Genomic DNA, 27250 nt, shown 5'->3' on the forward strand with positions numbered 1-27250 from the left:
TTGAAGAGAAAACATCGAATTCTTTGTTTTATTATTCTTTATTTGGGTTATTTGAGGCAGGGTTGTGTAAGCCTAGCTGTCCTCCCATTTGCTGTACAGCTGAGGATGACCTTGAACTCCTGATCCTCCTACTCCAGGGTCTTGGTGCTAGGACTATAGGCATGCACCACCATACCTGGTTCTATGTAGAAATTTCTTCTAAACTGCCTTCCCTCTTGCTCTTTACCTGTTTGAAATAATAGTAGTGAGCTTATAATTGCATTTAGAAAGCAGTTATTTGCTTGAAACTAACAGTCTTTGTTTAAGGATTAAATAATTTATTTTTAAGAAAACTGGGCTTCTGTTCTGCTAACTCTTCATATTACTTATTAATAACTTCTTCTTTAAGTTTCTCTGCAAGCAGCCGCCTCTTTAGTAATGTCTGTTTCTCCTCTGCTGTCATTTCTGGCTTCTCTGTCATTTCCTTTAAAAAAAAAAAAAAAAAGGCTACAATTAAAATTTAGCTTCATATATCAAAGACAACCAAATTTCTTATATCTCTACCTGGAGAAGCATTGGGAAGCAGAGGTATGGACAGAACATTGCAAGCACTTGAAATGGCTAAGGTAAGATGGACCACTGACCCTAAGAGGCTCAACCCGGGAAGTCAACAAAAATATATAATGAAATCATTATTTCCACCTCACAGAGTTCTCATCTAAATTGTCCTGAAAGAAGACTTAGCAGCTGTCTCACTAGCAGGTGATTAATTTGAGTGGATCAAACAACAAAACTCATTGGAGAACTTTCTTACACAAACCAAAAACTCTTCCCCAGTGTGCAATTTGACACATTACAGCTAGCCATACCTCCACCTCCCTGGTAGGCTTTCCTTTTTGCTCAGTACTCTGCATCTGTTTTGCCCTCATATCCTTTCTCATGGACATCAGCTTATCTCTCTTCTGCTTGAGATAGTGCTCCCGTTGCCGTAACTCTTCTGTTCCAAGTGCTGACAAATTCTGGATGAGATAAGACAAGGAAATGTCTATATTCAACTCCATACAACATGTGGCAAAGACATGTACTGGATCAGTTTTGAGTTCCAAGATCCTAACAAAGATTAAAGAGTGTGGCTGCATGGCTCACAGTGCTTGCTCATAGTAAGTTACTTACTGCTATTGGTCCTTCCATGCTTGAATGTTCTAAGCCAGGAATCTTCAGACCTTTTTGTGGGAGGGAGGAAGTTTCAGGCAACAGCTCCATCTTTCTTGCCATGGGTTGTACTGACTGATTAGCAAAATGCACTTTAACTTCTGGCAGTAAACAGTGAGACCAATTAAGATAAAGAACCACACTATTATGATAAACAGATTCTTCACAAATAACATCTTTGGTTTCCAAACTTGTTTCTGAGTATGTGACTATACATTTAGGGAACAATTTTGAAACTGATTTTCTGTCATACTACACTAGTTGTCAACAGCAATGACTTGTTTTCTGTTATACTCTAGAAATAACTACCAATGCATTAAGAAAATGTAACCATTTCTAAAGCAAGGAGAAACTGCAAAGCACAAGTAATAAAAGCATTCAATACTTTGTTAACTGTACCATAAAGTATGATTAACATTCTAGCTGCTTCTCCAGTTTTATTTTCTATAAGCCTAGCAAGAAAGTTTAAGTCTCATATGAGTTTGATCCCAGGACCCACACGGAGGAATGACAGAATCAACTCATGCAAGTTGTTCTTGACCACATGCACATAGTACACAGTGGCACATATGCATATTCTCAGATCTCTCAGTCTCTCATGTACACACACACACACACACACACACACACACACACACACACACACACACTGAGTGGGGTTTAGGAAATGGTTCAGTGGGAAAAGTGCTGAGACATAACCCTATTCTGGATCCCCCACATTCATTTAAAAGGCTAAACTTGGCGGAGGACATCAACACCTGAGACAAATGGATTTCAGAGGCTTGCTGGCCAGCCAGCCTCGACAATCAGTGAATTCTAGATTCAGTGAAAAGACCCTATCTCAAACAAAGTGAGTAGCAACAGAGAAAGTGCATGAGTCATATGCACGCCAAAAAATAAAAACATTTTTAACTTAAGTACATGGACTATGAATAAAAATGGTGAGACATGGAAAGACTTACATTAAAATGATAGAAGTAAGATTATGAGAAAAGACCATGGTACACATCCCAAAGGATTAATCCTTCCAGGTGTGTATAACCAAACAAATTTGACAAGGATCACTCTTGTAGTACTGCCAGGGATGCTAGAAGAAATCCTTTGCAGGGTTCCATGAAAAGTTAAGAGTGGTACTTCCAGAGAGTCTAGGCAAAGGCCACAAAACCTAATGAGTTTAAACAAGTTGTTGCTGATACTAAGTTAGAACAGCCATATTTACTTTTTTTTTTTACTAGTTTAACAAAATTATTTTACTAGACTAGTCTTGGCACTTCAAACATGGAGCCATAGAACTGGAGAAGAAAGGGGCTCATACACTTAAGTATGTCTATTTAACTTAGGCACTTTCTTGAACACTCCAGGCTTTGCATGTGTTCGATATGGACACACTCTCAAGTTGCAAAGAGGAAAGTATGTGGAGCCAAAACACTCGTAGCTTTCCTTATTGTTAAAGGAAGGGTTAGAAGGGCTAATGAAACATCAACCCATCTCTGGCAACTCCATCAGAAAACAGGTATTATTATTTTTTGTGGGAACCAAGAGAAGGTAGGAACAAAAGGAAGGGCAAAAAACAAACACCTTGATTCTTTTAAAAGTAGGGCTTCTTACTAGGGTCCTATCACTTTACATGAAGTGATCCCAAAACATCAGACAGCAATTGTACAATGCCCTGAAAAATTAAAAAATATTAATTTTGAAGTTATCTGCCATTTGTTCTGCAGTTGATGTGTGTGGTCTATGATGAAACTTTGTCCTTGGTTTTCTCACTGTGTAGAACCTGCTGGGCTCAAACTCTCCGAGAGTGGTCTCCCTCTACCTGGCGTGTCTGGGATTACAGAAATGTACATTATGCACATTGGCTTGTTTTATTTTCAAAAGAGGGTGTCATGTCTGGACTGGTCATGAACTCTCCATCTGGCCAAGGATGGCTTTGTAGGCAGGCAGTATATGCAGAGCAACCAGACTAGGAAACAGGAGTTAAAGAGAGATGCCATGTAGCTGCTGGGGAGGCAAGAAGTCCAGACATCAACAGATAAGCCAAGAGCTAATGGAGATACCCAGATTAATAGAAATGAGTTAATTTCTTAATTAAGAAAGAGCTAGTCAATAAGATGCCTGAGCCATCGGCCAAACAATTTATGATTAATATAAGCCTCTGTGTGTGTATTTGGAACTGAAAGGTGGCAAGGCTAGGTTGAACAGAAATGCTGTCTTCACATTAGAGCACAGAAAGTATCTGAAGCAGGAAGTGTTGTATATATGATTCAGATGAACTCATTTCAGCTTAGAAACTAGAACATGAGAAAAAGGTGATCTAATATAATAAAGGGAACTTATAAGACAGTTTTCTGTTCCATGTTCCTGATAGCTTTAACCAAGATTACAGTTCCTTCAAAACCAATGAGTATTGTAAGTAAACTAAGAATAAAGGGGAACTTTGAAAAACATCTACAATTGGAAAAAAAAAAAAAAAAAAAAAACATTAAAGGCCTCTGCCTGTAACCCCAGCACTCAGTAGGCACAGGCAGGGAGATCTCTGAGTTCAAAGCCAGCCAGTACTTGAAAGATTTTAGTTTGCAGAGCAAGGATGTAGGAAAGGGGCAGAAGAATAATTCTTGCAAGTGTGAATATAGAAAATCTTAAGAATGGATGGACGTTGACATGGGAGAAAAAGACAGAAATTTATGAGAACAAGAAAGGTTACTGTGGTGATGGTGCTAGTGGTTAGATGCTAGACTGATCTTGTTAAATAGGGCTAGTAACTGAATCATCAATCTTTTGTGGAATAACTGAAGGCTCTAAATGTACAGCCAAGAGAAAGCCAGAATATGAAAAAAGTTTTTCACAGGTCTTGGTCCACAACAAGGAAATAGGCCCCCAACCCTGGAACAAATGATTCCAGATGAACAGCCCTGTTTGGGTCACTCCTGGCCAACGGACAGTCTGGGAACTTTCCACGTCATTCTATGGTTTATCCTTTGAATAAGAACAGGTCATACCTGATGATCTCTCAAACATGAGACCATACTTTGTAATCAATCACCTTGTGCCCCATGCATGTATGCTGATTGCAGTCTTTCTCTATAAAAAGGAGCCTAAACCCTTTGGGGGCTGTGCAGCTTTCCCCAAGATTGCTGACACCCGAGTGCACTTGTTCAATAAACACCTCTTGCTTGTTGCATTTCCTGGTTTTGGTGTTGTGTCACAGGGCTCTCCCACCAGCCCATCAGGACCCTGGAATTAGGGGCCAACATACTGAAGAAAATCTTATTTAGAGTCAGGGGCACATTTCACTTTTAGGAACTCAGAACACTTGTAAAGTAACTTTCTTGATTTGGAAAAACAAATGAAAAATAAGGAACATAGATTCTATCTCACATTCTTTATCTTTTTCAATTGAAAAAAAAAAGATTTAAAACCATAGAAAAAACAAAATGAATTAATGATTCAATTTCTGTTGCAGTTACTTGTTATCCTATACATTAGAAGAAAAGATTCAAGGTGGATGTGATTTATACTGAACAAGTTCATCTGCTAGCATTTCCTTTAAGGACTAAACATCTAGAGAAATTGGCTGTACTACCTTAGGGTGATTTTTTTTTTTTTAAGTAATTTTCAATATTAACCCTCGAAGTTAGCTTCCAGTGCACAAATATAAATATTATACTGTTAAGATTGTACAAAAGCTGGTGGCTCCCTCAAAGAAAATCTGTTAACTCTCTGGATACAAGCTTCTCTTAGAAATGTGGAAATGATATTCACTTTCATCTGGGTATTTTCTACCTGCAAACCAACTAAACTTGGAAAGAACTTTAAGTACCAAAGCCACTCACTGTTCCAAGGCTTTTGAGGGTTAAATGTGTTCTGAAGTGTAACATACTCTCAGGGTTTACATGTTAGTGTGCAGTACACCTCAAGCTTACCTGTGGGAGGCTGTACAAAATGTCCACCATCTCCCTGGGAATTACTCATGTTTGCAGCTTCACTAGTATACATTGGCAGCTCTTCCATTTTAGCCTCTGATGTCTTCAGGGTTCCATAACACAATTTAAAAAGAGGGAATTTTTTTTTTAATGTTAACAACCAATAGTTAAGGGATCCAAAGATTTTATTTAAAACATTACTATGCACAGAACTAGAAAATCCACAGGTTTTCCCAGGAATTTAAACATATTAACATTTTATAGCTCTTACTTTCTTTTTTTGTTGTTGCTTTGAGACAGGATTTCTCTGTGTAAAAGCTCTGGCTGGGAAACTCTGACTGGCCTCGAACTCCCAGAGATCAATCTGTCTCTACCTCCCAACTGCTAGGATTAAAGGCATGTATCATCATGCCTGACTAGCTCCTACTTTTGTTATTTAATTTTTTAGACTTACTTTGGTGTGATTTTGCTTGCATGTATATATGTATGTATACTGCATGCATGCCTAGTGCCCACAGAAACTGGAAGAAAGCATCATATTCGCTGGAACTGAACCTGGGTCCTCTGCAAGAGCAGCAAGTACTCTTTAACTGCTGAGCCATCGCTACAGCTCCTATACCTCCTACTTTTTGAGGAAATAATATTCTGTTTCAGATCATACAGTATTAATGATAACCAATACAGTAGGATTTATGATGTAGGAAGAACTATGCTGAAAGCCATGGTTGCTATTTCGACATAATAAAAAGGGGTCAAGGAAAGTGAAATTTTTCTCTTTTCTTTGAATACTGAGAAGTAAGGGGTTTATTTATCTTTGGTAGAGTGAGCATAGAGAAACAACTCTGAGGAGCAGGAGGAGCTCTGAGGTGATCTGAAGGAGAATGGCCCCCATGGGCTCCTGTCTGAATGCTTGGTTCCCAGTTGGTGAACTGTTTAGCAATGATTAGGAGTTGTGACCTTGTTGGAGAAGGTGTGTCACTGGGGGTGGGCTTTGAGGCTTCAAAAGCCCATGCCAGGCCCACTCTTGCTCTCTGCCTGCTGGCTGTGGATAAAATATCAACCCAGCTACTGCTCCAGCACTATGCCAATCTGCCTGCCTGCCTGTCTGCCTGCTGACATGATCTCCATGATGGTCATGGACTCACCCTCTGAAACTGTAAACAAGGTCCCAACTAAATGCTCTCTCTATAAGTTGCCTTGTTCATAGTGTCTCCTCACAGCAATTATAAAGACAAGCTCCAGTGGAGGGCTACTATGGACTTTATAAAGAATTCCCCAGTATAGTGTATATTACCACTTTTGATGTGATACTCGGCCTTTCCCATGAAATGTAAAAGATAGGTTGCTGGACTAATAATATAAAATGAACTAATTTAAACTGATAGAATTCTGAATTTGGGTGTGGGGGAAAACTAGGGATTAACCTAAGACACATATATTAAACATACGCTGTCATGAGCTACAGCCCTAGCATCAATAACTACTAAGAATGTATAAAGTATACTCTTGTAAGAAAGTATTGAGCTAAGCATGGTAGTACACACCTTTAATCCCAGCATTGGGAAGAAGGAGCAGGCAGATATCTTTATAGGTTTGAGGCCAGACTGGTATAAATAATAATTTCATTGCCAGCCAGGGCTACATAGTAAAAAAAGCCTATCTCAAAAAGCAAACATAAAAAGTATTCTCTTACCAAGCTGTGAACTCTGCAAGCTGCAATACTGACCTGCCAGACAGGATAAGCACTCTGGTGAAATAGCATAACCATTGTGGATAAAAAACAACTGCTTTCTGATAAGCAACCCTAATTAAACTCAGTGGATCATAAAACCAGCAATGAAAGCAAGAGGGGGCTTCTTAGGAAAAGGGCAATGAGGAAAATATGGTCAAAATACATTATATACATGATGAATCTGTCAAATAAATCATTGGTTTTTTAAAAGAAGGGACTGGGAAAATGGTCCAGTGGGTAGTTACTGCCACACAGCATGAGGACAGGGGCTCTCAGATCCCTAGAACAGCACATATAAAAGCCAGGTGGGCATGGCAGCTAACCTTTAATCCCTGCATATGGAGATAGTATTCCCTGAGCAAAATGACTAAGACTAGCCAAAATAGGACCTGGGTTCAGCAAAAGACCCAATGTGAAAAATTGGAGGGTGCCACTTGACACCAACCTTGGGCACACACACAAGCCCACATGTACATGCACACACAGGCATGTGTGCTTTCACACATGCAAACATACATACAAGGCACACGTAGTGGCTGCACCAACTGAAAGGAAATGCTATCTTCCATCTTTTAAAAAACAATAAAAAGTAAAATATACTGACTTGCCAAGAAATATGACTCATCTAAGGAGTTCTATAGAAACATAAATGCTAACAGTAAAAAACAAGTGTGTAAACTCAGCAAGAAAGAGGCAATGCCAATGAGATATACTTCTGCATTAACATCCTGCAAGCACCTGCTTTTTTCGTTTCCTTTCTTCTTCCTGGTCATATTCTTCTTTTGATTTTCTGAAAAGTAATAAAGATAAATCTGTGTTGTTTTGTTGTTTCTTGAGATAGGGTCTCACTATTTGGCCTTGGCTGTCCTGGAACTTATTGTGTAGACCACCCTGGCCTTGAACTCACAGAGATCAACCTGCCTCTGCTTCCCGAGTGCTGGAATTAAAGGTGTGCACTACCACCCAGCTAAAAAGTAAACTTCTTCATCAGAGAACAAATATGCAGCATGTTAACCTGACATTATTATAGTACGGACCAAGTATTTTACCACAGAGAGGGAGAACAGCCATCTCAACACACCTGCTCTACAGTCACCTGTAACAAGACAGCAAAGTACAGCTATTAATAGACTATATGGGTTTACTACTGAGCCCTAGCTGAGTAACAACCAACAGATTTGAAATCCTGAACCTATTTTTCTTTTCTTTCTTTTTTTTTTTCTTAGTATACAAATGAGTGCTCTAAACCCACATTTCAATGGCAAAGACTCATTCTGGCCAGAGTAGTGGGCACATGCCTATAAACCCAATACTTGGAAGGTAGAGGCAGAAGATTCAGGAAATTAAGGTCATCCTCAGCTATATAGGCCAGCCTGAACTACAGAAGACTCTGTTTCAAAAACAAAAATGTAAAAATTCAACCTCTTAGAAATGTTATATCCCCTGACAGGAACAGTTTTCCCCTTGTTCTGGCCTGTGCAGTGGCATCTGAGCTATTTACAAAGTTGTCCTGCCAAATACCCATTTCTTTAAGCAGTTCAGAGTAGCTCTCACTATGAAACAGCTGAGGCCAGTTATCTTAAATGTCCACAGCTAAGCTTTAGAAACTAAAAATGTATAAGTACTAACCCCACCAAAATGGTTTGTGCTATGTCAGCACTAGTTGGAGGAACCCTAACCACCCTGATAAGAGTCAGGAACTAGTCACAGTCCAGGAAGAAGCCAGGCTGCAGGAGACACCACTTAACAGTTCCAGGGCAACAGTCAGTCAATGCATCCAGTCCAAAATACCACCTGGAAACTCAAGCTCCCATCTGCCCCTGCCACAGGGCAGGATCTGGCAGGAAAGGGCTGTGTCCACCACTAACACTTCTGCCTCAGTCTCCATAACCATTCACATTCCCTAAAATTAAGCTCTAAGCTTTGGAGCTCCTGTTAGTTTCCCACTAGGTCCATCCTTCTAAACAGTGACTACAGACATCCTTTTCCTCTAAGCCAAGCACATTCTCACAGATTTAAAAATTACATGCTATTATGGATCCTTCTTTCCAAAGCTCCCACAAGGGAAAAATAATGCCCACTAAACTTTTTTGGTTAAAGGGTTATACTCCCCATTGCAAGAATCTGGTTGAGATGGGAAAACGTGATTGGCAAGATACTTTTCTGAGATCAAGACCTCTCACTGTCCTTCCTTGTAGGCTACCTGTCACTCCTCAGCTGGGCAGCTGGGGCAGGGAGGTACAGATGCCTAGATTTCAACTTTGCAACACCAGTATTCTGGTGGTTCTAATAATGAGACACAGCAAATGGGGAGAACCCTGGCCAGCCCAGGTCACAATCTTATCTACCCTTCCCCATTAATCCCTGGAGTCTTTTGCAGCATTTTCCATTGGTAGCTAGTTCCTTAGTCCTATGGTAAAGAACACGTGGGATAAGGCTAGCAAAATCCTCTCAATTGGACTGATCCAAGTTTTTTGTTTTTTTTTTTTTTTTCCTACAGTTAAATGTAATACAAATTGGATACCTAACATAAAACTCTAAAATACTCTAAAAGGCTTTGTTTGGCACATCAACAAAATGCTCAAAAGGATTTAAATTGGGAAATGTTTGGATTTATGGTTTCTGGATTAGGGATCTCAGCTTATTTGTGGACTGTGCAAGTATTCCAAAATCTGAAACACTCCAGTTTTATCATTTGGATAAGGGACACTCAAGCTCTGTATTCATAGCTAAAAAATAAAAAATCATATTGGACTTGCTAGTTGATCATATTTTCTACGAAAAGTTAATATCCATTCAGATCATATACAACACTGTTAACAGTTTATTTGGAAAGCAGCTCACCTGAGGACTTCCCTCAGGATTTTCATCTCTTCCTGTTCAAGATCACTGACTACATCGGCACCATCAGTTAAGCAGTCAGGTAACACACCTGTTCAAAAGCAACCACACAGAAGACCATCAACTCAACTGAAAACACTTCTCACTGTTCTGGTGCATCAGGTACAAATTAGTTTACAATTTATCACTTAAAAATTTTTTCAAGCCTTATCTTTTTAATTATCTTGTTTAACTTTCTCACATTTTAGGGACTAAGCCCCACAAAAACCAGTCACAATTTTAGCTAGAAATATTTTGCAGTTAAAACTTGTGTTGACTATCTAGAATTGCAATGACTATCTAAAATATCTAACATAACAATATGTAACTCAATGGTAGAGCCCTTAACTAGTATGCATGAGCCCTGGGCTCAATTCCCAGCACCAAAAAAAAAAAAAAAACTGGAGCGATGGAGCCATGGCTGTACAGGTAAAGGCCCTAACACCACACCTTATGACCTGAGTTTGAGTCCTAGGATCCACATAGTAGGAAGGGAACTCTACAATTCTATAAGTTGTCATTGACATCCACAAGCACATCATGTTACTCGTGTGTGTGTGTGTGTGTGTGTGTGTGTGTACCTGTATCACTATTTGTCTCACACAATTTAAAAATGTAAAACTTGAAAAAACTATATCGCAATAAAAATAATAGATATTATAGTCTTCCATTATCACACATTATCTACTACTGATATCATTTAGCCAGGGTTAATGAAAAGCTTTCAAAAGTGAACCATAAATGGGAAAGTTTACTAAACAAAATGGTATTATGTTAGAGGACCATCAGATGGTCTCATTTGAGCTGCAATGCCAGTGAAAGGGCCTGCTTACTGTGTACAATGACAACATTTGCTCAACACTGGGGGATATGAAGATTAGTAACATTTTCTCTACCCTTGAAGCATTTGTTCACATACTAGCAATGGCTTTAAATCACCTTTGGCCAATTTCCACCTCTCATGTCCCCAACACAAATTCACAGGAAGTAATTTTAACTGTTGGTTTGATTTACTTAAATCTCCCTGATAAGGGAAGCTGGTAAACACTGCTTTGTTCATGTCCATATTCTATAGCATTGGCAGAGTATACCTTTATTTTACTTTTCATCTCTTTATGCAAATGTGCACAGTGGAATTCTAGATTAGCTCTAAAGTAGTTTTATTATCCTAATTTCCTTGATATTCACACGCATTTTGGCCTAAACATTCTGTTAACTGCAGTCATTTGTAAAGAAAGAGCAGGAAGATACATGCACACTTTACCCACAAGAGAGTCCCACCTGTAAATACATCATCTGTAGTGTAATTTTGCTCAGTCAAAAGATAGCAAATAATTCTCCTAGCAACTTTTCTAAGGAGAACTAAAAGCAGGAACAAACAACAGTATAAAATTCTTTCAAATCATAAAAATGTATTTTCTCCAAATTATTTGATCAGATACAAATAAGAGTCAGAAAAGCTTTTGAATTTTTCTTACAAAAATAAAACTTGACAGGCAGTGGTGGTGCATGCTAGAGTGATATTTTGTGTTGTAACAAATAAAGCTTGCCTGAATATCATAGTGCATAGCTAGCCATACTAGTTAGCCACAGAGGCTAGGCAGTAGTGGTACACACCTTTAATTCTAGCACTCAGAATCTCTGTGAGTTCAAGGCCAGCCTGATCTACAGAGAGAATCCCAGGATAGCCAAAGGCTGTTTGTTACACAGGAAAACCCTATCTTGGGTGGGGGGGGGGGGGTAAGAAAATTTCCAAACATCCTGTTCTGAGTACAATCAACACTGATCTACTACTGACCCCTGGATGTAAGTTAAACAGCATAAAGACTAAAAGTTCCAATGCATACAATAAATTTTAGCTTAAACCCAGACACAGGACAACCTGCCCTTATATTGTTAACTGACAGCAGTCATTATTCTACTTCATCCCTCCTTTCTCCAATAAAGTCTGTGCAGTCATCTGGTAGCCATCATATAAAGGTCCTCCCTCACCTCAGGAGGGTGGTGCTTGACTGGGTCAAACTATCACAATGGTCTCATCCACTTGCAGTCAGTTTAAGAAAGGCAAGTGACCCCAATCCTGTGCAATAGGGCCTCAGTAGAAGGCTCTTGTAGGGCTTGCACAAAATGTTACCTTGCTAACAAAAAGAAAATCACACAGAAGGAATTTCCTCACAAAACACTCAGTCTGTATTGGAAGCAGAAAAAAGAGGCTGGCAATGTCAGAATACAAAAATGGCAAGTGTCAGAGACCTTGAAGCCATCACTGAACCACTAGAGTAACCATTCTGGGCCTGCCTGCCTCTGGACTTCTTGATCTGGGAGACTGTGCTCGATAGTCTGACGTAACTTGATACAAGCTAAAGCTATCTAAAAGGAAGGAACCTCGGTTGAGACAATGCCTCCATAAGGTCTGGTGGGAAACTTACAAGTGATTGATGGGCGAGTGCCTAGCCCATTGTGGGTGGTGCCACCCTTGGGCTGGTGGTTCTGGGTTCTAGAACACAGGCTGAGCAAGTCATGATGAGCAAACTACTAAGCAGAATCTCTGCATAAGCTCCTGCCTCCAGGTTTCTGTCCTGCTTGCTGGGGGTAGTGTGATGGCTCAGTGGGCAAAGGTGCCTGCCACCAATCCTAATGACCTTATGTTGGATTCCTAGGACCTGCTCCTGAACGATGTCCCCTGACCACATGTGCACCATGGCACATATGCTCCTCCCCTCAAAATAAAAAGCCCTATTTATTGCACATTCCACACCCTTAAGGGCAAACAGCACAACTGAAATACTGCTCCCATACCTTCACAAAACAACCAAAGGGGAAGGCTTGCTGCCAGACTAATCAAGTACTGGTCCTTGTGGCCCAGGACCAGCAGCTTAAAGATGCCCTACCCCTCACCCACTAGAGCACAAACTGGAGCCAGCCAGTTGACTGCATGCTTACTGGAGCCTGAGAGCCATTTCCTACTAAGGTCTTAATAGTGATAAGCCAGAAGAGTAGTCCCTTGTTCTCAACAACAACCAAAGAAAAGCGAGCCTCAAAAAACTAAAACATCATTCAATTCTCATCATCTTTTGTTGAAATGTCACACGCCAATTTAGGAAATGTACATCTTTCACATTAGCCAAAGACTTTCAAATGTGAAATAACTGCATAAAATGTAATTATGTCTAAGATGGCAGGAATAAAAAACAAAAAACAGGAAAACAATCAAACTTCCAAAAGACGTCAGTGCTTTACCATTCCTCTCCTGGATTATCCGGATGGCTTGAAGCTGCATCTCAATGTTTTTCTGAACCATCATTGCTTTAAAGATAGTGAAGTCCTCTGCCGCCAGCACGGGCTGCAAAATGGCCTGTGGGAGGAAGTCTGGGTGTTAAAGGAAGTTTGAAACTATTTGCCCCACATTCAAATACTATTTCCACTGAAAAGCAGCACATTAATTCATGGATATTACATTAGTATCATGGTTAGAGGGCTCACATGGACAATCCTAAGATAAAAAACAATAGGGTTTCACTATGTAGCCATGGTTGGCCTCAAACTCCTATTTCTCCTGCCTTGGCTTCCCAAGTGCTGGGATTGCAGGGTGTACATAGCTACACCCTGCTAAGAGTTTTTACAGCCTTTAAAATAGAGTTCTCAGAGATAAGTCACTCAACCCCCAGTCTCAGACAGGCTGCCTTCTTTCTCAAACCAGCCACATAATGGCTTAAAACCATCTGTTAAGTCCAGTCCCACTGACTCCAGTGCCCTCTTCTGACCTCTGTGGATTCTGCATATATGATACATGGACACACACATAAAACACAATCTTTTATTTTTATAAAATACAATCTTTAAAAAGCACTTTTGCTTCTGAAAAAAATAGATATAGTAACAACTGTCTCACAGAGTATTAAATGAATTAAGTAAAATTTTATGATCTGAAAAGTAAATGTAAAAGTAATTCTGTTCCATTATTATTATTATTATTATTTTATTTTTCTTATTTGTAATTATATGTTTGTGAGACGTGAGATCCCCTGGAGCTGGAGTCACAGTTGGTTGTGAGCTACCTAATGTGAGTGCTGGGAACTGAACTCAGGTCCTCCGGAAGAGCAGTGTGCACTCATAACTGCTGAGCTAACTCTTCTGTCCCAGTGTTCTGGTCCTTTAAATACTTGTTGAAATTGACAAACTGTTAACCCAGCTAAGAAAGAACTGGGCTATATAGTGAGTTTGAGGCCAGCCTAGACTACTCAAGACATTATCTCAAAAAAACAAAAGATAAATAAAAACCACAGCTATCATCATACTTCAGAAGCATTGGATCATGCTGGGTAGTGCACGCCTTTAATCCCAGCACTCAGGAGACAAGCAGGTAGATGTCGGTGAGTTCAGGCCAACCTGGTCTACAGAGAGAGTTACAGGACAGGCTCCGAAGCTACACAGAGAAATCCTGTCTCGAAAAACCAAAAGAAAAGCTTGTGATCCCATTATGATCTTATAATCATAAAAAAGAGAATAGAGAATTATGCAAAACTCTGTGCCCACAAACTTGATGACCAGTGTGACAAAACTAACACTATAATATGATATAGTCTATTCACTATCTCTACTTAAAACGTTAATTGTTAATAATACATTAGTGACTGTACAAACAGAAAACACAAGGTCAAGATGGTTTACAGGTAAAACCTACCTAACATTTGAGGGAGAAATTATACTACCTCTCTATAGCCTCTCCCAGAACACTAAGGCAGAGAGAACACCTACTAACTCATTTCCTGAGACCAATGCTTCCCTAATTCCAAATAAGACAAAATTTGACAAGAAAGGAAAACCAAAGAAAGGTCAGAGGTGCAAAAATATCCAAAAGAATTTTAGCAAACTTAATTCAACAATGTATAAAAGGAATTATATAACTGGAATTTTTTCAATTATTCAAGTGGAGTCAGCATTTGAAAATAACTCACTATGTCATTCATCAACGGACGGACTAGAAACTACCTTTGACCCTATCAATAAATATGGAAAAGTAAGAGTCCAAGAATAAGAATATGAAAATGTAGGTCCCAAAAATAGGAATGTAGAAATATAGGAACATAAAGCTGTAGGCCTAGGAGAATGATAGCAGACTGTCAGAAAGACAGTCTCAGGAACTTAAGTATTAACTATTAGCAATGGATTTCCTTGCTTTAGGATCTATAGCTCTGTCAGCCTTAAAGAGCTGAAATGGCTCTCTCCAAACTCAGGGTCAGCGTTTTAGATTACTGTCCCTGGCCATGAGCTAACTGTTTTGTTTTCTTTTGTTTTTGGTTTTTGTTGTTGTTGTTTTGGGTTTTTTTGTTTTTGTTTTGTTTTTTGTTTTGTTTTGTTTTTTTTTGAGACAGGATTTCTCTGTATTGCTTTGAAGTCTGTCCTAGAACTAGCTCTGTAGACCAGGCTGGACTCAAACTCACAGAGATCCACCTGCCTCTGCCCACTTAGTGCTGGGATTAAAGGAATGTGCCACCAATGCCTGGCGTGAGCTTACTTAAATGATGAGATGTATGAGACTTTTGCTTGTGCATTGTCCTATACTCTCCCCAGCTATGCAAAACTGGCAAGGTCTGGAAGTGCAAAGTTTCAGTAAACACCATCAGCAAGTGCCAGAAAGAAACAATGGACTAGACAGATACAAAACCTAGTTAAACTGAAAAAAACCCTATGAAGGAAAGTTGTAAAAAGCAATTTGTAACTGAGTTTTTCCTCAAGATTGTAAAAATTATTTTGTTTATGAATAATGCTTGCTTCTTACTATAAAAAGGAGAGTTCAAAAACTTTCCAATTTGCCTCAGTTTCAGAGGCCCAAACTCTGGCTATGGTCACAGCTATAGCTGATAAGCTTTTGTGCTCTGCAGAGATTTTTTTTCTTTTCATTTTCGGAATAAAGCTTGCTTCTGGTTTAATAGACTTTGGTGGTCTGTCTCCCATCATTGTGAGACCCCAGACCCAACAGGAAATAGCCTTTGACAAAAACCTAATACCTATTCACATTTTATAAACATTTAAAAAAAATTAGCTGGGTGGTGGTGGCACAGTCATTTGGAAGGCAGAAGCTAGCAGATCTCTGAGTTTGAGGCCAGCCTGCTCTACAAAGAGAGTTCCAGGACAGCCTCCAAAGCTATACACAGAAACCCTGTCTTGAAAAACAAACAAGCAAAAACAGAAAAGAGCCAGGCAGTGGTGGCACATTCCTTTAATCCCAGCACTCACAGCGAGGCAAAGATCTTTGTGAGTTTGAGACCAGCCTGCTCTACAAGAGCTAGTTCCAGGACAGCCTCCAAAACCACAGAGAAACCCTGTCTCGAACCCCGTCCTCCCCCACCCCAAAAGAAAAGAAACTAGAATCTTTTCTACCAAGATTAGCAACAAGTCCAAGATGACACCTCACAACTCTCATTTAACTGTGTATATAAGTCCTGGCTAATCAAAGAAGTTGGGTTTAGGGGTTTTGGTTTGTTTTTTTACTTGCTGCTCTTCAAGAGGACCCAGGTTCAGTTCCCAACCCCCATCTAAAACATCTGCACAAACATCTGTAACTGCCCCTAGGAGCTCTGAAACCTCAGCCTCTGAGCACCCTCGGACTCACACGCAGATACACACCTACAAATAATTACAATGAGTGTAAAAAATATAAGGGAAAAAGTTATCTGTTTTGCAATGGACCAGCAATGAACAATTAGAATCTGCATTTCAAAACAATAGCTTTCACATTAGCAACACAAAAATGGAATGCAAAGAAATTTAACAAAATTATCTACATCAGGGTTTCTCTACTTACAAACTCTTTTCACCTAAGAAATAGTCATGTAATAAAAGGTTTCAAGAAATGAAACATTTGCTCCATTTTCTATAAACCTAAAATTGCTCTAAAAATATTCTATTTTTATCTTAACTAACATTATATATAAGTGTTTATTATCATGTATGCATTGAGAAATTAAATGGAAATACTATATTATATAATATTCTCAATAGTATTAGTTACTAAAAGTAAGCATAATTTTCCCAAATTATTTTTATTGTACAAGAAATGCTTCTACAACTGTTAAGTTTCCCTCTGAAAAAAGTAAAATTAACTAAAATATCAAAACAAATTTCTATTCTTTGCTATATTGAAGTCTCTGGCTTTGCTATTATAACACAGACACACAGACACACACACACACACACATACACACACACACCCCACAAGTTTTTTTTGGTTTTTTGAGACAGGGTTTCTCTGTGGTTTTCGAGGCTGTCATAGAACTAGCTCTTGTAGACCAGGTTGATCTTGAATTCACAGAGATCCACTTGACTCTGCCTCCTTGTGAGTGCTGTGATTAAAGGAATGTGCCACCAATGCCCAGCAACACATCACAAGTTTTTACAGGTTATACAGAAAAGTGAGATGTTAAAAGGTGAGCTAGATAAAAGTACCTTTATAGACCCTGAAAAGAAGTTGTCCCTGACATCCACTCACACACACATACACATATGCAAACGGAAAACTATCTATTAGAGGTGTGGTTCTCATCCTTACTAACACTTCAACCCTTTAATACAGTTCATTATGTTGTAGTGACCCCCCCCAGCCATAAAATTATTTTCATTGCTACTTCATAACTATAATTTTGCTAGTTATGAATCATAATGTAAATATCTGATATGTGACCCCCAACAGGGTCATGACCCCCAGGTTGAGAGCTGCTGTACTAGAGGGATGTACTTTTTTCTTTTTGGTTTTGCTTTTTTTTTCAAGGTAGGGTTTCACTGTGTAGCTCTGGCTGTTCTGAAACTGACACCATAGACCAGGCTGGCCTCAAACTCAATGTCTAATTTGTTGATGTCTTACATCACAACTCTTCTACCTCCAAAATTAAATATACTAAAATTAAAGAGAAGCCCTGAGAAACATGAACATAGTAACACAAAAGCTAAAACCTGTGATGTGCGTGTCTTTGCCAGAGGGGAGGTGCATGCTTCTTGAAACTGATCTTCATTAATTCCAATTTCTTTGAGGTAACTTTCTAACAGCTTTTCAACCTAAAAGGAAAAGGTTTAACTTTTAGAAGTTACATAGGAAAAGTCTAAATGACATTCTGCCTGTTTAGAATATTGTTTGTACTTAACAGAAATATGATTATATAAGACACAGAAGTAATAATGTCTTTCACCAATAAACTAACACCAAAAAAGTTTTTTGTTTTTGTGTTTTCTTTTTGTTTTTTTTTTTTTTGTTTGTTTGTTTTTTGTTTTTTTGCCAAGAATCACATGAGTTTTATTTCCTCTACTAGAGGTAGGCCAGCCTTATGGAGGTGAACATGGTACAACTCCTCTATTCAATGCCGTTTTTAAAATACTCTAAAGCTCTTAAAATTTCTAAAACTATGAGTAAGGGAAGCAATTGCCTACATGGACCAACTAAATAAGAATTACATTACAAATGAAAGATCCCCATAGCTACAATAAATCATGACTTAAAAAAGATACAACATCATTTGAGAAGATGCTCACAGAGATCATGAGCCTGAGAATACTGTCAGTGCACTGAAGCAGGACAAACTGTGGTGCTAAAGAATTCAGTGGAAGCTACAGAGGACTTGGCAGCTAGAGCAGCTGCTGGTGTCCAGAAGATCCAGGTTTAATCCCAGTACACACATGGTGGCTTACAACCATCCATCACTCTAGTTACAAGGAACCCAACCCCGCTCTTTTGACATCTGTGGGTCCAAGCACATATGTGGTGTATATGCAGGCAAAACACCCATGCACATGGTAAATAAATCTGAAAAAACTATTTCAAATAATTATAATTTTAGAAAGAATTTTTTTTTTTTTTAACTTGACAAATCTTATAAACTACCTCTTAGCTGGGCACAGTGACACATGCCTTAATCCTAGCATTTGAAAGGCAGAGGCAGACAGATCAATGTGAGTTCAAGGCCAGTCTGGTCTATAGAATGAGTGCCAGGATAGGATTCAAAAGCTACACAGAGAAACCCTGCCTCAAAAATAAACAAACAAATAATAAAATACCTCTTAAAATCAGTGGAAAAAAAAGCCAGCTCTTATGGTGCACACCTCTAGTGTCAGCACTGGGGAGGCAGAGGCATAGAGATCTCTGGGTGATCAAGGCCAGCATAGTTTACAAGTTAAATTCCAGGCCAGCCAAAGATTCATTTCAAACAAAACAAAAATCAGTGGCAAAAATACTCACTAGCTCTTTGTATTCTTGATGAATTTCTGTATAGGTCAATTTGCTTTCTTCTTCATCATCAAAAACTAAATTAAAAGAGAAATGGACAGTGTGAAAAAAAAATCATTTCATTAAATACAAATATAAAAGTGGACTTGCAGGGCCTTGTTCTTCCTTCCCACCATGTGAACTGTGGGATCAAGACTGTTCCCGCTTTATATTTCATGGTTTATATGTGTGTTTTCTCTTGGTAGACTACAAACTTCTCATAGAATTTCTATCCCCAGTTTCTGGTCCAAGGTAACTCAATAAATATTGAAATGTTGATACCACAAAGCTGTTTAAATTAACCTTAAATTGTCTGAAGTAGTGAGCAGCACACTGACAGCTCCACATCAATGAAATCCAAACAGTTATCTGAACGTCATTAACCTTTACTCTGCATCTGTTCTGTGTGACACTGCACATGCATTCAATACAAATGTTACTTAAACTCTTTCCGGACAATTCTGAAACCACATCACTGTAGAAAGTCTGTAAGCCCGAGCTTTGCTTCTCTTACTAGGGAGATGCACCCCCCTCTTGATAAACCATGCCTACCCCCTTTCCATTCAGCATTTAGTCTCAGTGGGGTAAATGGGTGAAAGAATCTCTTGTAAAGCAGGTCAGGCTTCTCCCAGGCTTCATCAATCTTTTAACAGCATTTTAAATTCTTCAGGTAAATTACTTGCTCTTCGAACCTCCTTAAAAGTTACCTGCAAAGCCTGGTGGTGGTGGCGCACGCCTTTAATCCTAGCACTTGGGAGGTAGAGGCAGGTGGAGCTCTGAGTTCAAGGCCAACCTGGTCTACAAAGTGAGTTTCAGGACAGCCAGGACTGTTTCACAGAGAAACTCTGTTTCAAAAAATAAAAATAAAAAAAGTTACCTGCAAATACACTTAACTGGTGTTTGGATTTTAACAGTTAAAGTAAAATAAAAGGTTCAGTGGTCAGAGAAAATTCTTTCTTTACTAGAGCCAAGGAATCTCAGGGTGAAAGAAATCTTGCAAGACAACCTGGGAACCCATTATGCTTTCAGGCTGGCCAACTCATCCTGGAAAAGTATATAAAACATTTCCTTCACTAAAATGTTTCCCTGCAACTTGCACTCACCCCAGCTCTACCACACTGATGTTTACAAACAAGTCTAATCCCTGTAACCTAAAACACTTGTTCAGAAGATTGATGGATATTGCTATCCTCCAGTACTGCCTAGGTAAATAACCATGAAGGTTGCATGTGACGTCATCTGTGGTCCTTTACGAAATGAACTCGGATATGAAAAGATCAAGAAAGCAGAGATTCTTATGAAAGACCCCCACTATGCTTATTGCCTGTTTAAATTGCTCTTGCTAATTTGCCAAGGTCAAGTTATGAGAAAAGTACAGGAGGGAACCAGGTGCTGCTCTCATCCAACGCCAACCAGATATCTGTGGTCTGCAGCTTGGACCAAAGCAAGGTCAGCAGGACAGTGTCCAGTATGTTGAGATAGTCATAACTGAATTCTTTGTATTCTTTGTGCCCAACCCGAATAACCAACTGTCCTTGGTTAACTACAACTGCTACATTTAGATGAAACAATGAATTCCCTGTAACCATGCTTCTGCTTCTGTAAGCCTGCTTCTTGCTACACCAACCTTATATAAACTGCATATGCTTTAATCAGGCACGCTCTCTCAGTCTCTCAAAAGACTGGGGCGTCCATAGGTACCTGTGTGTAAATAATAAATAACCTCTTGCACTTGCATCCAGTGGTCCGGTCTCGTCTCTTGGGGGCAAGGGCCTTCCCCCCTGACAGGCTCCAAACTCTTGGGGTCTCTGGGGGTCTTTCATTGGAGGTTCCACCGAGATTGGAGACCCTTCCCCCTAGAGACTGACACTGACACCCACCGGGAGGTAAGCTGGCCAGCGCTTAATTTCTGTTCTTTGTTGTCTTGTTCATATGTCTTTTACTTGTTGCTTGTTGCGCAGCGATCGGTAATCGGCTAGGCTAGTCGAGTCTGTAGGCGGCTTGAGAAGGAGCTGACGAGCTCGGACTTCTACCCGCCACCCTGGGAGACGTCTCAGGGATCTGGGGTGCCCGATTTTTCGGGGCCCACACGAGTCCCAGGGATTCGTGGTTTTGGGGGGGCCAGGGGGCTTAAGACCCTCTGTGCCTCCAACTCAGTATCTGGTTTCGGTTTTACGCCGAAAACGCGCAGCGTGTCCTTATGCCGGCTGTCTATGTGTTTTGTCTGTTCTGTTTATCTGTCTGATTCTTTATTTCGAAGAAAATATGAAACAATCTTTAACCACCCCCTTAAGTTTATTTTAGATCATTGATGATGTACAGAGTCGAGCTCACAATCAGTTGGTTAAAGGAAAAAAACTGTGTCGGACTCCCTGGTAGCCAGCTGACTCCGAGATCAAAGGGAGCCAGCCACCGAAGGAACCTGCTGAGCCTTTCCCCTGCGCCAGGCTGCTGGATTAGGAGGGCAATTTCAATTTCAATACTGACCTTTCTCGGCGTTCAACCTTTATAATTGAAAAATCTAACAACCCCTCTTTCTCCAAAAACCCTGTAGCTCTCTAACCTACTTGAATATGGCTTTTGCAGGTCCTCCTAACCTTGGGGGGGGGGGGGAACAACGCATCTTCCTGGGAGAAACGTCTTATTTGGCAACTCAGTTGCCAAATAAAATTGAGGAAATTTTTCCCCTAAATCGTCCCTGCTGGGACTTTAACACCTACGTCTTTATCGCCAGTTACTCTCAGCGGGTCTCCGCGGGCCTGGGACGCTGTCCCAGGAATTTGGCTCAGGTAAGACAGATAACCCAGGGACCGGAGGAAACTCCGACTGCATTTTTGGAGAGGCTAAAGGAAGCCTACCGTATGTATACACCCTTTGATCCTGATAGTAACGAGCAAAGGGGCAATGTTTCTATGGCTTTCATTTGGCAGTCGGCTCCAGATATTAGGACTAAGTTGCAGAGATTAGATAATTTATAAGATTATAGCCTGCAGGATCTCGTAAAGGAAGCAGAAAAGATCTTTAATAAGAGAAAAACACCTGAAAAAAAAGAAGAAAGACTTAGAAAGTTGCAGGAGGAAAGAGAGGACAAGTTTAAGAAGGAGCTAAAGGAGGAGAGAGAGAGAGAAAAAAAAAAAAAGAAAGAGAGAGGGATCATAGAAACCGGAGAGAATTAAGCAAAATCCTGGCCACTGTAGCTCAGAATAATCATAGTGCAGGAAGTCAGGAAAAAAAGGAAAAGGAAGGAGGCCCAGGGTAGATTGAGACCAGTGTGCCTACTGCAAAGAAAAAGGCCATTGGGTCAAAGATTGCCCTAAGAGACCTAAAACTCAGAGGCGTGGAGACGGACTCCCAAAGACCAACTCAGCTTCTAGCCCTAGATGAAGACTAGGGCAGTCGGGGCCAGGAGCCCCCTCCCCCAGCCCAGGCTAACCTTAAAAGTCGGGGGGAGGGGCAGCTAGTCACCTTCCTGGTGGACACTAGAGCCCAACATTTAGTTCTCACCGAAACGAACGGGCCATTGAATACCAAAACAGCTTGGGTACAAGGAGCCACCGGAGAAAAACAATACCGATGGACCACGGAGAGAAAAGTTCATCTCGCATCAGGTAAAATCTCACATTCCTTTTTGCATGTACCGGACTGTTCATATCCATTACTGGGTCGAGATCTACTGACTAAATTAAAAGCCCAGATCCATTTTGAAGGACCAGGAGCTAAAGTCTCTGGCCCACAAGGGGCTCCACTTAAAATATTGACTTTACAATTGGAAAATGAATATAGACTTTTTGAAAAGCCTCCTGAACAGCAGGAAGAAATGGACTTATGGTTAAAACAACACCCCCTGGCCTGGGCAGAAACAGGGGGCATGGGCTGGCCATACAACAGCCACCCCTAATAATAACCCTGAACCCAGCCACCTTGTTACCACTGCTGGAGGAACCAGCCTCCCATGACTGTCAGCAGATCCTTGCAGAGATGCATGGAATGTGGCCTGATCAGCCCTTGAAAGATGCAGACTACACCTGGTTCACAGACGGCAGCAGCTACTTGCTAAATGGTGAGAGACGGGCAGGGGCTGCAGTGACGAATGCCTCAGAGGTCATATGGGCCACTGCACTCCCCGGAGGCACCTCTGCTCAGAGAGCTGAACCCTTTGCTCTGACTCAGGCTTTCCAGATGGCAACAGGTAAAAAGCTTAATGTGTACACTGATAGCCAGTATGCCTTTGCCACTGCCCATGTCCATGGAGAAATTTATCGGAGAAGGGGCCTTTTAACATCAGAAGGCAAAGAAATTAAAAATAAAAATAAAATCTTGACATTATTAAAGGCCCTGTTCCTTCCTAAAAAAAAATTGAGCATAATGCATTGCCCTGGACATCAAAAGGGGGAAAGCCTGGAGGCAAAAAGAAATCGCCTGGCTGATGAAGCAGCCAAACAAGCAGCCTTAAGCCCCCAACTATTGACTATTAGCATATTGACTGAAAAGGAAACAGCTAAGACTCCAGATTGGGACTATGATGAAACGGATTTGGACATTGTTCAGAAACTAAGTGCAGATTATGACCCCAATCGGCAATGCTGGGTCTACCAAGGAAAGACTATACTGCCTATAAAAATGGCAAAAATGTTAATAGACCACCTCCATAAGCTGACTCATCTAAGCGCCAAAAATATGAAAACTTTGCTAGATAAACAAGAAATTGAAACTTACCTTCCCAATCGGAATTTATTACTGGAACAAGTAACTGCTAACTGTCTGGCCTGTGCCCAGATAAACCAAGGAAAAACCAAACTGAATTCTGGGACCCGGCTTTGTGGCGATAGGCCTGATGTCCATTGAGAAATAGACTTTACTGAAGTTAAACCTGGAATATATGGTTATAAATATTTACTGGTTTTTATAGACACCTTTTCAGGATGGATGGAAACGTTTCCTACCAAACATGAGACTGCAAAAATGGTCACCAAGAAACTATTAAAAGAAATCTTTCCCAGATATGGGATGCCACAGGTAATAGGATCAGACAATGGGCCTGCCTTCGTCTCCCAGGTAAGTCAGCTGGTGGCCAGGTTGCTGGGGATAAATTGGAAATTACATTGTGCTTACAGACCCCAGAGTTCAGGACAGGTAGAAAGGATAAATAGAACCATTAAGGAGGCTTTATCCAAATTAACGCTTGAAACTGGCTTTAAGGACTGGGTACAACTCCTACTTCTGGCCCTCTATTGGGCCAGAAACACTCCAGGCCCTCATGGCCTAACTCCCTTTGAAATCCTATATGACAGTCCACCACCAGCTGTATCATTCTTTGATGCTGACATTTCTGATTTTGCAAACACCCCTTCCATACAGGTGCATCTATGAGCCTTACAGATAGTCCAAGAAGAGGTCTGGAAACCTCTGGCGGCCGCATCCCTGGAGGAACAAAGAACCTCTTGTCAGCCCCACTCTTTCCAGATTGGCGATTCCATCTGGGTTCGGAGACATCAGACTAAGAACTTAGAGCCCCGCTGGAAGGGCCCCTACACTGTGCTCCTGACAACTCCCACCGCCCTGAAAGTAGACAGGATTGCTGCCTGGATGCATTTTAAATAGACTGGTACTGTTCAAAAATACACACACACACTTGTCAGTTGTTCAGGCCCTAGTTTTGACCCAGCAGTACCAGCAATTAAAACAAATGAAAACTGAAAAACCATGAATAAAGGGTTTTATTCATTTTATAGAAAAAGGGGGGAATGAAAGACCCCCACTATGCTTATTGCCTGTTTAAATTGCTCTTGCTAATTTGCCAAGGTCAAGTTATGAGAAAAGTACAGGGAGGGAACCAGGTGCTGCTCTCATCCAACGCCAACCAGATATCTGTGGTCTGCAGCTTGGACCAAAGCAAGGTCAGCAGGACAGTGTCCAGTATGTTGAGATAGTCATAACTGAATTCTTTGTATTCTTTGTGCCCAACCCGAATAACCAACTGTCCTTGGTTAACTACAACTGCTACATTTAGATGAAACAATGAATTCCCTGTAACCATGCTTCTGCTTCTGTAAGCCTGCTTCTTGCTACACCAACCTTATATAAACTGCATATGCTTTAATCAGGCACGCTCTCTCAGTCTCTCAAAAGACTGGGGCGTCCATAGGTACCTGTGTGTAAATAATAAATAACCTCTTGCACTTGCATCCAGTGGTCCGGTCTCGTCTCTTGGGGGCAAGGGCCTTCCCCCCTGACAGGCTCCAAACTCTTGGGGTCTCTGGGGGTCTTTCACTTACTCTTTAAAAGTATTCCACATTTGTATGTCTCGTTTGTTAGAAAGGTCTCCCTCCCCATCGCCTGCTTTGCTTCTGCTGGAGGAATCGCATGCCCTCCTTTGAAGATGAAATGGCCAGAGTTAATCAGTTTTCATTTCCTAGCCACAGGGAAATATCCCAGGGGTCAAAGGGAACTTGAGAAAAAACACTTCTCCCAAATAACTGGGGAAAATGCTGGTTACTCAAACAGTCCACTTAGGAACGTGCGGGACGAAGTGGCAGGTCGAACATGGTACTATGTGTTCAGGATATGCGCTGAGGCCGGAGTAGGTGGCAAGTTTCAGGGCCCATTTTCAGGTCTGCAAAGGAACCCTCATCCCACACCGGAAAGGGGTGAATGCACTTCTTTCTGCAAAACTAACTCTAGGCCGGGGCAGATAGAGACAGCGGGTGATACACGATTTGTTCAGGGTCTGGTGTTTTACCTTCGCATTTCTGCTCCACAAAGTCCAAGATGGGGATGGACCAATCCGGGCCCCGCAGGAACCCAGCGATGCTCTCCACCACCCACTCCACCTCGTCCTCTTCTTCCGCAGCCATCCCGCTCGCACCGGGCGACACGGATATCTAGGTCAGACTCTCCCGGCCGCTCGGGCCTTTCGGCCGCAAGAAGCCGACGGAGAATGCGGGCAGCGCGGCCCCGGCAGTCGCCAGGCCCCTGGCTAGACACTACAAACCGGTTAACGTAAAATGGTCGCTATGACAACATACGCAGCGGCCCGGAAGTGAAGCCGGAGTCCCCGCCCTGCGAGCCTGAAGGGGGCGGGGCTATGAACGTTTCCTATTGGCTGGGAGAGAACGGTAACGTCGCAAACGACAGCCCTCCGTTCATTGGCCCGCGATTGCTGGGTTGAGCGCAGGAGGGCAGGCATTAGCCACAGAGCCTGGAAACGACGTTCGTGCTTCGAAGCGCCGCGCCCCTGCTCAAAATGGCGCGGGAGGACGTGGCTCCCTCGGACTGCGTCATCTCGTCTCCTCCGATCTCAAACCGAAGGGTTTGCAGACCCTCTCTGGTCCAGACACATAAGTAACTGAAAGATACTTTGACGTTACAAAGCTGAACAAAGCTCCGTGAGGTTTACTGATACGTTCTGCAGTCCTTTTACTTGGTGTAGTTCTCAGTATGGGTCTTTAACCACTCATCTTAGGTAGCGATAGCTAAATTTATGACAAGGACACAACCAAAGTTAACCTTCGTTTAAATGGGAGTTTGTGACTAGTTTTTAATGAGTCGTGAGCTTTCGCTCCGTTCATACTTCAGGGTCAGAGGACTTCCAATCACACAAAAATCTTATAACTAGATGTGGTGGCCTATGCCTACACCTTTAAAAGCAAAGGCAGGTGAATTTCTGTGGTTTCCAGGCCAGTCAAGGCTAACCTGTCAAATAAATAAATAAATAAATAAATAATATTGACATCAAGTTCACAGTTAAAATCCTGGCTACCGACACTTACCAAGAGCCCTCCCCACTTTGAGGTCTAGAGAAGGACAGTTCCAGTCTACTAGACTAGTCTGCCCTCTGCATAGACTGGTTTAGGTCTCCTACATCCCTCTGAGACAGGTGGTAGAGCCGAGGGAGCAGAGAATACAATCTCAGTTGTGGAGGGAGTGGAGGAATAGTTAGAACCAGAGGTATGACTGTGTGGTTGGCCAAACAGCAGAGGTCCAGTCAAGCCGGGGGCAAGAGCTCCTTGCTAGAGGACCCAGGAGAAACCAAGTAGGTATTAGAGACAGCCAGAGATCCCTGATGATCAATCTCAATAGAAACAAAGATGTTGATACAGAGAGGACCCAGCGTTAAGTTAGCAAGTGGTGTGTTAATCAGTTCATCCTTTTATCTGTCCAATAATTCAGTTATATCCGAGTAGAGGTGGCACAAGCCTTTAGTACCAACACTCAGGATACAGACGCAAGTGGATCTCTCTGAGTTCGAAGCCAGCCTGGTTTACAAAG

General features: G+C 41.2%; 1 protein-coding gene across 2 annotated transcripts; it reads right to left on the bottom strand.

The window, feature by feature from the left end:
* Positions 1–296: 296 nt before the first annotated feature.
* On the bottom strand, positions 297–25940 carry Cfap36 (cilia and flagella associated protein 36). 2 transcript variants are annotated; one of them, XM_051200708.1, is made up of 10 exons: positions 25722–25940; positions 18956–19020; positions 17680–17781; positions 12967–13081; positions 9691–9778; positions 7585–7636; positions 5115–5217; positions 1153–1292; positions 849–998; positions 297–463 (listed from the first exon to the last, which is right to left on the bottom strand). In XM_051200708.1, the coding sequence occupies exons 1-10, from the start codon at positions 25834–25836 to the stop codon at positions 362–364; spliced, it is 1032 nt and encodes a 343-aa protein (XP_051056665.1). In that variant the 5' UTR covers positions 25837–25940; the 3' UTR covers positions 297–361. The 2 variants fall into 2 exon arrangements, with proteins under 2 accessions (XP_051056665.1, XP_051056666.1); XM_051200709.1 differs by lacking the exon at positions 849–998.
* Positions 25941–27250: the final 1310 nt, after the last annotated feature.

Source organism: Phodopus roborovskii, unplaced genomic scaffold (assembly GCF_943737965.1).
Source record: "Phodopus roborovskii unplaced genomic scaffold, PHOROB, whole genome shotgun sequence".
Taxonomy (NCBI): domain Eukaryota; kingdom Metazoa; phylum Chordata; class Mammalia; order Rodentia; family Cricetidae; genus Phodopus; species Phodopus roborovskii.